We start from the raw sequence: 13,246 nt of genomic DNA on the forward strand, positions 1-13,246 counted from the left end.
CCTGACTGGGAATCTAACTGGAGGCCTTTTAGTGCACAGAACTACACCCAACCGAGTCACTAGCCAGGGCTTTAGTGTACTACTTTAAAGTTTTAGATTTTGTTGTTAGCCTTCACAAATTATAAATTTAACAATTACAAATTATCTTCCAAGATATTCTTTAAATGCTTTATCAGTTAATTATACAAAATCTATAATTTTGAAATAAAAAAACACCACAAGGGGCTACTGTGTTTTTCATTTAAATAAATAAACACACCAACTTATTTTTGCGGGTTAAAGCCACAAAAACCCGAAGATGTAACTTTGTAAGCAATAAAAGAAGTTTATGTAAAATGTTTATAAATCACGATCAGATATATTTATACTTTCCCAATTTATTTAAATATAATGTTAAGCTAATCCTGCAAAAGTAATTTTTAAAAAATATTACTGATTGACTTTAGAGAAACATCAATTTGTTGTTTCAATCATTCATGCATTCATTGGTTGATTCTTGTATGTACCCTGACTGGGGATCGAACCCCTGCCTTGGTGTATCAGGACGATGCTCTAACCAACTGAGCTCCCCAGCTAGGGTGTGGAAATGTAATTTTAAACTTTCCCCCCACTAGACCGCAGAAAAAAAAGAGTCAGGTAAAGTTTTTGTTTGTAATGTTTTTTACTTAAGAGCCCCTTAATGGTACAACCTATTCTTTCAACAGTTAAGACTCCACACCTTTGAATTTAATTTTCTTTATTCAGAATTTACAGAGCATCTACTATAGGTCCACTTAAATTTTAAAGTAATTTGATGCACCTATATTAACATACCCAACAGGTATAAAACAGAAACCCCAATGAAACAAATTTTTATTTCTCACTACATTAAATAAAGACTACTCTCCCATTTAGGTTTGCTGCCAAATGATCAATAAAGATTTTTAATCTTCAGAGCTATGTGAACTCTGGAACTACAGATAAGAGGTTTGTGAAACTGTGTCCCAACCTCATCTAACAAACCAGAACACACTTCATGAAGGGATCTGGTGAGAAGTGTGCCTGTAAAACTTAGCAGAAAATATAGCCAACTTGAAGACAACAAAATGCTCATTTGATTGTAAAGTCTGTAAAACGACCTTAATATAGTAATCTTCATGAACTTTAGTATTAAACTCAGTTTTACCTATGGTTCCCTTTAATTGGTACTTGAAAGTGATTTTTATTAATTATAGGGAAAATGGCCATTTCCTTTAATGTCACAAATAAACCCAACTTCTAAAAAACACTAATTATGAAATTAATTTTCCAAAGTGTGGGAAAACTTTATTAGTAAGTAAAGTCAAATATAAATAATGAAGTATCAATGAAAATATAACGTTAAGTAGTATCAACAGTATGGTATAATATTTAAAAACACTGCCTGTATAATTTACCAAAAAAAAGTGTTTTTCTTGATTTTAGATGGAGGGAGGAGAGAGAAAAACATCAACATCAATCGGCTGCTTCCTGCACACCCCCTACTGGCATAACCCAGAACTGAGGTATATGCCCTGACCAGGAATCAAACCCGTGACCTCTTGGTGCATAGGTAGATGCTCAACCACTGAACCAACCGGCTGGGCTGCCTATTTTTTCTTTAAAAATTCTTAACTGATTATTACATACACGTAACGACGTAATGAAAACTGTTGTTTACATTTTAAAAAGTCAGTTCTACATTAGGCAAAGACACAATACTAACTGTTGCAGACAGGAGCCACCAATTAACGCTAAAAGGAATGGGCAAACCTCAGGAGAAAGTATCTGCATAGTGTGAAAATCATCTCAATATACTTATCACTTTCAATGTGAAAAACAGTAATTTTATAAACAGAAACCAAGCAGGCACCACCATAGCCAACTGATAAAGGTTAATAACAAGTGGTTTGGTGGACTGAGGACATCATCACGTGTGGTATTCTGGCTTTAAAAAATGTGTACCTCAACCACAACTATCATTATATGATTTGAATAATTAGTTTTTTCTGTTCTCCACTCTACCAAAAGATTCATAATGTCAGGAGTATTTGTCCATTCAGTTTACTGCTGTCAGCATTTGTTACAGTGCCTTTCCCTTAATAAGTATTCTGAATAGATGAATGAATGCTAAAAAAATAACAAAACAAAACAAAAAGTTTCTCTCAGTCTAATCACAGTAAGACAAACCTAAACTAAAATACACTATACAAAACAACGGACCAGAATTCATCAAGTGTCAAAGGCATAGAATCTGTAATTAAGAACTGCCACAGATTAAAAGACTAAAGAGACACAAGTAAATGAATTGTAGAACAGAAAAGGGACAATAAAGAAAAACCTTGTGAAATGTGAATTAAGGTCCACAGTTCAGTTAATAGTACTGAACCACATGTTAATTTCTGGTTTATTCATTTTATTATAGTGTATAAGGTGTTAGTATCAGGACAAACTGTACTTTTCTGGCAACATTTTTCCATAGTCTAAAATTACTTCAAAATATTAAGTGGTTTTGTAGACACAAAATCAGATCTAGTTTTAAATAAGGTGATTTTCAAAAGGAAACAATTAGGGGAATCAAAAGTTATTTTTAAATGAGCACTAAATTATACCATTTAGGGTAACCCACACAACAATCTCTTGTGTCCTTAATATTAATACCTGTTATATCTAATAAAAACAAAATTCTGGTATCGTTGACCTTTCTGTTCTTTACACAAATTACTATCATTAAGACCCCCCAAAATAAAGGGCAATTCTTTAAAAAAAAAAAAAGTAAGCATTCCTCTGAAACCTCTTAATCCAGGTTCAAAAGTTTAAGAATAGAGACAAAAACGCAGTCTGCTTTGATTAAAACAGGATCAAAACAGATCCTTCTACTTTTCTGTTACTGATTAAATCATGTTATGTTCACCCTCTTTTCAGATTGTAAAATTCACTGTAGATGAAGCAAAGGGCAAAAGAAGAAAATAGAAAAAAGGCAATATTAGTCAATAACCGGAAGGTTCTCACAGACAATAAAGTCACAATTTAATGTCACTCTACCACATTCAGTACCTTCTTTCCCTCGCCCCAACAGGGGTCAGAGAATTGAACCCGCAATCCAGGTATATGCCCTTGACAGAAAATCAAACCAGTGGCCCTTTGGCATGCAGGCCAATGCTCTAAACAATGAGCCACACCAGCCAGGGCTGATGAATTTTAATTAAGTTTTATGTCTTTGACAAGTGCAACTGTGGTCTTACATGGTTATCATGTCATCAAGTTTTTCAAAAGATTCATAAAATTATTTAGCATATTTGTATCCATGGACCCCCACTCGATTCTCAGTATGAACAACAAAAAAACCACCTCCAAAGTTTTCAAATTTAACCCTCAGTTTATTCAAAGGTGTTAGTTTTTTTAAGACCAGCCATTTATAATTTCTTCAAAACAAGATACACTACTATAAAAACACCTAACTAGTCATTGGAAGACAGCTTTAAGACATGTAAATTTTCCTAACTCCAAGAGTTTATGCATGTATCTTTTATAATCCAACTATTTTCTCAATGAGAAAATGTCATTGACAATCTCATTCCAAATAAAAAGAGAGCAATATCAAATAATCAATATAAACTTCTAAGTTTTAAGTGAACAGTATCAACTTCAGCTAGCAAGAATCTACATCTTGCAAGTTATTTACACAGTTATATTAATAATCTTGTCCCCCAGAAACAGCTTTCAAATACTGGATATTTAATGATACAGAAAGAAATGCATTGATGAACCTAATTTCCCTAAAAGGATCCACTAGAACCTTTTAATGAAAACTTACTAACACTGCCAACATACTGATGGTGAATTATTCTCATGGAAGCAAAAGTCCTACTTTCCAAATTTAAATCATAAGGTCTGTACATTAACATCTTATCAAGTCAAGTAATAAGGCTGTCAAGCGGTAAGTTTCATCAAAATACAGGGTTCTGACTATTAAAACTGTGTTCAAAGACAAATTGTAAAATATGCGAGTAAAAAAGATACATTCTGATTACTCAGTGTGGCTAATTTTCATATACAACAGAAAATGGAACACCTTAATACTCTATTACAAAAGTAAAAATTCAACCATGCAAACTGAGTTCAATCCAGTTCCAACCACTTGTGCTATACTTAAAGTATTCAATCCATTTTCATTGTTTACTCTATAAGCTACAAAAAAGTACATTTGGGTAAACCCCTCCATCAAAACCATGTAAAAACAAATGGCCCTTTCTCTGTGATGTAGATTTATTACAAACATCTGTCCATTTAAACTATCTACACCGATCATCAGAAAGAGAGTCACTAAGGTGGGCCTTACTTCCTCATGGCAGACAATAAAATACAGGGCAGTGGGTAAAAGTAGGTTTATAGTTGTGAGTACACAAAAGTTTATTCTTGTATTATTATTTATTAATTACTGTAGTGCTTTCCATACAAACTGTAAACCTACTTTCCCCTCACCCCAAACACTACTCTAAAATAGCTATCCCCTTTCCCTTATTGTCCAAAAGAATCCAGAATATTGTTCTAGTCACTCAATGGAAGGAGCATGTGAGAACAGCAATATAAAACAAATAGCTAAAAACAATTCAAAACCAGAGGTTCTTAACCTAGGGCTCCCATAAGTAGGCTAGAATCAGACTAACTTATTTGCCTACATGTTTCATAAAAGGAATGGATGTATAAGAACATTAATCTTTCTTAAAAGGGTTTATGGCCTGAAACAGATACTTACCAAGAACTCTAAAAGATAATGCAGAAATTAAAATTTTACTAAGTTCATAGCATCATTATTTATAAAAGCCAAAGGGTGAAAATAGCGCAAATGTCCATACAGGAATGAATAAGTAAAATGTGCGCACACACAGACACAACAGAATATTGTTTGGCCTTAAAAAGGAATAAAATTCCATACATGTTAAAACATGGAAAAACCTTGGGAACATGTGCTAAGTGAAATGAGTGAGACACAAAACCAAATATGGCATGATTGTGCATATATGTGATGACTAGACTAGGCAAATTCAGAGAGACAGAAAGTGTAATAGCACTTAGCAGGTACTAGAAGACTGGGGAGAGAGGGTAGAGTGTTAACATTTAATGGGTAGTTTCAGATTTGGTATAATGAAAAATTCTGGAGATGTACAGTGATGATGGTTGTGCAATACTGTGAATATACTTACCAACACTAAATTATACATTTAAAATGACAAATATTTTTAAGGATATTGTACAAAACAAATTTTATTAAAGATTTAATAATTTTTCCTATAAAAAAAGGTCAAATTTATTAAAATCCACCCTGCTTGCCTGGCCAGGCGTGGCTCAGTGGTTGAGCGTCGACCTAGGATCCAGATGATAGGGGTTTGATTCCCGGTCAGGGCACATGCCCGGGTTGTGGGCTTGATCAATGACTCTCTCATCATTGATGTTTCTGTCTCTCTCTCTCCCTCTCCTTTCCTCTCTCTGAAATCAATAAAGATATATTTAAAAAAAAAAAAAAAAAAAAAAAAATCCACCCTGCTTTAATCAAGTCCATCAAGTGGTTCCTATCTCCTGCTGCTATATGAATACAAGGTAAGCATTAGACATTGTTAGATCTCAAGTAAACATCTCTTATGGAAATACCACATAAAAACTTTGTATGGAAGAAAGTGCTACCTTAACTAGAAGTCATAGGAAAATACTTTCTGTCAAATATGCATGATGCTGAAATGTAATAAGATATTTTAAAAATACTGGCTTGTTTTTTAAGATATAAAAAATACAGATTTAGTCAATATTGTCTTTTTATTATCCCATCATGGTATAAAACTGGCAAAAACATACAAACTGTCAAATCTGAGATCTGACTGAAAATGTTTCTAGAATTATATTCTATGAAAAGAAAAATAGAGGAATTTCACATGAATTTGCTTCAGACACAAGGGCTTAAGAGCCCCAAAACTTAAAATTTTCTTTTCAAAATTACCAACAAAGGAAACTACCACCATCTGTGTTCAATAGGGAGCAACAGTATCAACTTAACATGATACATATATATACACATATACATGATGTGAAAGAATGCTCAACAGCATTAGTCATTAGGGAAATGCAAATTAAAACCAGAAGCCATTATATGCACTATAATGGCTAGAATAAAAAACACAGTACCAAGCTTCAGTGAGGATGTAAAGCATATTCATATATTGCTAGTAAGGATGTAAAATGATACCAACATTTTGGCAAACAAACATACACCTACCATATGATCCAGTCATTCTATTCCTAGCTAATCAAGTGGGTGATAAAAAGCATATTGGGAAGTGGGGGAGTGGTGATCACAAGATGAACATCTTGGTTAGTGGTGATTTCATGGGTATATCCATAAGTCAAAACTTATCAAATTGTACACTTCAACACACACAGTCCACTGTGTATATCAAATTATACCTCAATAAACAAAAAGACAGCAAATACAAATAATCTTTGAAAAAAAGACTGCAACACATGCTGTGCATTTATTCATACTCAGCACCTAGAAGCATAGAGAACTTTACACACATTGCACCTCTGATATCCCAAAAACCCTGCAGGACAGTTAAGATTCAAAGAGGTATCGTAACTTATGTTAGATCGAATAATAAATTACCACGTGCCTCATTCCAAAGGAAAGCACTGTATAAAAGCTTATGCGTAACCAGCTTTGGTCTGTCAACTTCCTAAATTATAACACAGAACTGCACAACTCAATCTTTGCCCAACTACTTCTAAGCACCCAAACTTCCAAAATGTCCAATTATGATTTTATCACTTTGGACTATTCATTAATTCATTACTCCTCTTTTCAATGTCAGCAAATTCTTATCTGTCTCATAAAGTGATCTCTTAGCCATTCGCCTTAATAGATTAAAACACGAGCCTTTCGTTTAAATTTTAAAAATACAGAGATACCTTTATACAGATAGATTATTTTTTCAGGGAGAAATAAAAGTTTTTACGGTCTCCCTGCCCACCCCTTTGCAGTTTGAAATTTCTAAACCAAATACAAAATTTTTTTAAAAGGGGGGGGGGGTACCTGAATAATGCAAAGTTGATGTGCAGCCAAGACAGATTCAAGATCACTGACAACCCTAGTACACCTTTAATTACTTCCATTACTAGCAAACACTCCCTATTTTCTATTATTCTACTTCACATATTAAAATTTCTCTTTCAGCCACGCCAGCATGGCTCTGTGGTTGAACACTGACCTATGATCCAGGAGATTGAGGTTTGTTTCTACTCAGGGCACATGCCCGGGTTGGGGCCTGATCCCCAGTAGGGAGCATACAGGAGGAAGTCCACTAATGACTCACATTGATGTCTCTATCTCTCCCTTCTCTCTGAAATCAATCAAGATACAGTATATTTAAAAAATAAAATTTCCTCTTCATCTTTCTTTCCTTTCTTTTTTAATTTAAAAAATGTTTCCATTGGTTCCTCAAGAGGAAGGGAGCAGGAGAGATAGAAACATCAATGAGAGAGAATCATGGATCGGGTGCCTCCTGCATGCCCCCTACTGGGGATGGAGCCTGCAACCCTGGCATGTGCCCTGACTCAGAATCAAACTGTGATCTCCTGGTTCATGGGTCTATGCTCAACCACTGAGCCATGCCAGCCGGGATCCCCTTCATCTTTCTGTTTTTTGAATCCTCACTGAGGATATTTTTCCCACTGCTTTTCAGAGAGTGGGAGAGAAAGAGGGAGAAACATCGATGTGAGAGGTACACACGGACTGGTTGCCTTCTGCAGGAGCCAGGGCACAGACGCACAACCGAGGTATGTGCCTTTGGCCAGCATCGAACCCAGGACCCTTCAGTCCCCAGGAAGACACTCTAACCATTGAACCATATGGGCTAGGGCTCCATCTTTCCTAAGTCAAAAATATTTAGAGTCTTTAATTTATATCTCATCTATGCAAATATTCACTTCAAAACTTAACTTCAAAGATATCAATTATATACACATATATAATTTATAAGAACAAAAATATTGGGAACGTCATTAGTTCCCCCTAAAGTAGAGGAATAAAGTGAATTGGAGAACATTAACTCAATAATACGTAATTCACTAATTAATTATATACTAACACATACATACCAAGCAATAAGAATACAATAAAGACATTCTCTGATCCCTGACACCATATTAAGCTAACATTTTGGGGGATAAGAGAAAGAGTAAGAAAAACAATGACAGTTTAGTGTGATAAATGTTATGGTGGTGGGGGGTTACTGCAAATAGTCAACCTTTTTTCTGACCTAAAACAAAAATGGCAAAAACCAGAACATAAATTTTGTATTATATAAATCTAAATTTATTAAAATGTTTTATTAAATGTTTTTTAAAACGTCCTTACTTGGCTAATTATTACCTTCGTGACTTTTGCTCACTGAAATTGTATTTATCTGTGATTCACTGGCACAGGATTTACTAAGGGAACATGAAGCAAGAGACGTCTAGAACTGTCAGAGATTTTCCTAACAAATTGCTTTAGACAAGAGGCTTAAATTTAAAATGCCACTACATTAAAAGAACATGTGGAAATTAACATATGCTTATGAACAAGCACCTGAAATCAGATTTTTAAAATTGCTAGATTGGAAAAAAATGTACAAAACTTAATTTTTTACATACATATTTTATCTTCTGACCCATAGCATGCACTTCGATGTAAGGGTATACTGATATAGTCTTAACACCTAACAGTGCTTTATACAAAGCAGATACACAATATATGCCCCAGATTAATAAATATATATGCTTTGATGGACTAAGAAGTGGCACTTAGTTTAAAAGACATGACAAAGACAAAAGGAATGTACAGTATTTGGGGATTATACAAATTCATTTCCAATACCAAAGTTACTTAAAGATGAAGGAAAATTAAGGTTCAGAAATGCCAGCATATTTTTTGAAACATGAAACCTTAAGCCTGGAGAAGCCTCCCTGGATTGACAATGTTAAAGAGAATTATAAAATTAATACAGTATTGAATTTACTTTCCAATGCTTTACAAATGAGAACAATTACCTTAAACAAGAACATTAATCATTAAATCCATCATACAAAGTTGCTGTGGCATCTAAATATAGGGATCACTAGCATTCTCTGGGGGCCATTTTGCATGGTCTTCCAACAATGAGCCTCTCAAAGACCCTAGAAGTTACCCCACACCTTTTTCCTCCATGTAACGTCTTCACCAACAACGTCAACCATACATGGGTGATAGAGTAACTAGGTAGTTTTAGAAAGTTTACACCACACTTAATACTAGTGATGAAGGGAAATTAAGGGAGAAAGGTGATTCTAATAGGTGGGTTTTTATAAATATAGCTTGGAGAGAAATGAAGTTATCTTAACACAGAAAAATAACACATAAATTAAACAGAATTTCTCTTATGTCAAACAGAATAATCACCATCACCTTCCCCTCCAGTTTCTTAAAACACAATAATAGGCTTTCAAAAGTAAAGTCTTATGCCCCTTGAAATACTGTATATTGGATACTTGCATATTAATATATGGGAGCCCTTATGATTTCATAATAAAAAACCAAACATACCACTCCCGTTCGTGTAGAAAGCTAAAAATGTCAAATGCTCGGGGAGACTTTGAGCCTCTTATTTTTTCAACAACAAATACAACCATGACTTTGACAAGCTACTATAATTTTAAATCACTTAAATATAAAGCTCCAAAAAGTCATCTAGTACAATCCTTATGTGATCAGAAGCAGAGATCTAGTTGTTTAAAAACAAAAGAGGGACTTATACTATAGTAAAAATGGTACTGAAGTAAAAAAGTAAACTCTTTTTTTGCTATAGTAAGCCACGGCCAAAGTTAAATTTGAGGCTCAGACCACATGTATCAAACAAAAGATGGGCCCAGACGGGCATGGCTCAAGGGTTGAACATCGGCCTAGGATCCAGAAGATAGAGGTTCGATTTCTGGTCAGGGTACATTCCCGGGTTATGGGCTCTATCCCCAGTTGGGGGCGTGCAGGAGGCAGCCGATCAATGACCACTCTCTCATCATTGATGTTTCTCTCTCTCTCCCCCCTTCCTCTCTTTGAAATCAATAAAGATATATTTAAAAAAAACAACAAAAAACACAAAACACCAACAACACAAAAAACAAAAAAAGAAGGAACAAGGACAGCACCTAAGGTCCCTGAACAGCAATGGGGAAGTATAAAGGAATTATTTGGGCCACATAGTCAAACTGCAATTATTAGTTTCTGAGGTCACAGAACATGATCTAAAATGGTTTCAACTCAAAATAAAACATTTAAAAGAAACAGGAACCTCTTTTGGAGGCACTATTTCCTCCTGCACTATCACTTAATCTTTGGTTTATAATATTAATAGTCATTAAAACTTGTCTTATTTACCTCTAAACACGCTAAATAGGTGTGAAGATTTAAGTCAGACTAGCTGGGTAAAATCCAGGTCCCTAACCCATCATAGAGATGACATGAGAAAGCAAATGAAAGACAGCATCTTAAAGACAGTCAAAGAAAGGGGACATATTTTACAAGAAAATGCCACCAAAAGTAGTATACCCCCTATTATAAAGTCCAGTCTTCTATTTATATTTTTCAGAGATTAAACAAGTGATAAAAAGTAGGCAATAAAGGCAGTTCGTGAAAAATGAAAGTAATTGCAAAGAATTCCAAGAGACTAACCTTACCCCAGGTCCCTCAAACTATGACTATTTTCACTGAAACAGCACAAAGGGAAAAGTTTTATGCAAGGTAGGACAAAAGTGGGTTTACACTTATTATGGAAATTACAAAAATAAATAATAATACAAGAATAAACTGTTTCACATACTTAGAACTGTAAACCTTCTTTTGCTCCACCCTGTATTAATACAGGCATCACCACATCTTCATTTTCTGATCTTTCCTTATTTTAAAATGTCAGCCTCTTATAATTCAAAAGGTAAAGGCTTGTGATTTTCAAAACATGTTTTACTCTTTTAAATTTGTGTATTAGTTCAGTGTTATAATATTCATTATTTGTCAGTTACTGTCTGGTGAACTTTAAACAAAGTATAAGAGCTCATATTCAAATTTCATTCACTTCAGACATGGATCCATAGTAACTATGAATTGATACATATTTTCATCACAGTATTTATTGTAAAAAAGTTTGACCAGTCTCATCTGCTCTCCCCCGCCAAAAGATAACCTTATAAACAACCTGCGCCTTGCTACATCACTTCAGTAATCTCCATTAGAGCATAATAAACTAGATTCAATATACCTGCCACCCAAATATTCAACTATAATAAAAATGCCAGGATTAATAACATTTCTCTGAATTTACAATTTGTAAAACATTTTCCTACCTTCACACTGGTTCCTTGGAAGAATCTTCCACCTTGTTTTTATCACATTTTCCAAAATTTGTAGTCCATAATACTGAAAATTGGATAACAGAAGCATGTGAATATATTGCTTTAAGACTAGCAACTTTCAGGATTCACAAATGGACAGACATTCACACATTTACATCTAAAGTTTCAAAAACATTATGCTACCAAGTTTAATTACATATATTAAACAAGGATCTATTCACCCATATACTGAGTTTTCATGCATTTTCCTCATTTTATTGTTTACTACTCTATTTAACGTCCTGCTGTTTATACATGCTCACACCAGGAAGAACAACCAAATAAAAAGCCCTTTTGCAGCCAAATGGGCTTATCTGTAGAAGGAAAAGTAGCAGCCAGATATGAATTCATAGCATAAATGACTGCTCAGAGGCTCACGTACTTTAACACGACCAGGCTCCTAAGAATTTAGCAGCTTGGATGCTTTCAAGCTTCCTACCATCCTCTAGGAGTTGTAAGCTCTTGGCCAAGCATTAAAGTATTGTCAGATACTTTCTATAGAAAGTGTTTACAAACATCACTGGTGTGTTACTTAAGGAGCAGCAAGACAGCCCATGGGTTTAATTTTAAATTTTAACCCACCCTTATAGTTGCTATTTCTACTAATTTAAAGATAAACTTTTGTGCACAGTCAAAAATAATACAGAAGTGCATGTTGCAATCTGTATCTACCTTTCAGGTATTCCTTCCTAAATATAAGTTATAACTAAAAATGTAATAAACTGAATAAACAGATACCACCTTCAAGCCATTTTGTCCCTCCTGCTGCTTACTCACTCTAAATAGTCAAGAATGTTTGTAACAATTTATAATACTACAGGAGTTAAAAACCCAAAATTATTATCATGACCAATTAGTGTGGATAGACAGGAGGAAGAAAAAGGACAAAACTGTTGTGGTACGTTTCAACTGGTTGAATTAGGGAAAAATCAGCTACAATACCTGAAAGGTAAACTTACTCATATATAGACATAGAACCTCAGATTGCAAGTTTTGGCTGAGAATAAGAGTTCATCTTTAAAATGGTTAGTCATCACACAATAAAATAGGAGCATTAGTATTTCAACCAAAGGGATCATGTGAATGCTCACTTTATCCAAAGCACAATATAGACTGTCCCAAACTACATTGCGCTCAAACAGTAAATGTTTTTGCTGTTTTCTTTCATTTTAACATTTCAGGCTTTTCAGGAAAATTTTCAACTGAAATCCTACATCTGCAAAGCATTCCTTAAAAAGACTTCCAAAATAAAAACAAGGCCAAAAGCAAAATTCTAAAAATACAAATTTGACACTAGTAAAGGGTTTCATAATCAGCAGTAAATAGTGAAGCTTTTCTATCCTTTCATTTACACCTCCTATGTCTAGGTCTCAAGAAAAAAGTGAATAAAAGCAAAAACGGGAAGCTTCTGATTGAAATTCTAAATTAACTTTAAAAAAAAAAATACTGCTCTAAAAACTTTATAGGCATGAAATAAGACTGTCAAGTTTTAGCAAGTCAAAACAAGGTACTTTTCTATGTACAGAATATATCCTCTTGCTAATTCTAAACTAATTAAAAAGACCTTTAAAAAATACGAAACAAAACCACCATAAATATACCAGTAAAAATAATGTTAATAACACTACCATATTTAGCCAATGTTTTTCAGCTTACACTTCAATTGACTATTCTCCCCCTTCCTTTATTATTTATGTCTTCCTTTATATTTGATACTTTGTTACCTAAATTATCTATTTACTAACCTCTAGCCCTTTCTCCCAGCTGTAAAAAGGTAGTATAAGCTTGCAGAAGATAC

General features: G+C 34.1%; 1 protein-coding gene across 3 annotated transcripts in view; it reads right to left on the bottom strand.

Moving 5' to 3' along the window:
- Nucleotides 1-13,246, bottom strand: part of XPO1 (exportin 1) — a 39,993-nt gene that overhangs the window by 16,245 nt on the left and 10,502 nt on the right. For all 3 annotated transcript variants that reach the window (XM_081155775.1, XM_081155776.1, XM_081155777.1), the window contains one exon: nucleotides 11,401-11,473. In XM_081155775.1, coding sequence (XP_081011901.1) covers nucleotides 11,401-11,473 — 73 coding nt within the window. The remainder of the gene's footprint in view (nucleotides 1-11,400; nucleotides 11,474-13,246) is intronic.

This window comes from Miniopterus schreibersii (genome assembly GCF_964146895.1).
Source record: "Miniopterus schreibersii genome assembly, chromosome: 13".
NCBI lineage: Eukaryota > Metazoa > Chordata > Mammalia > Chiroptera > Miniopteridae > Miniopterus > Miniopterus schreibersii.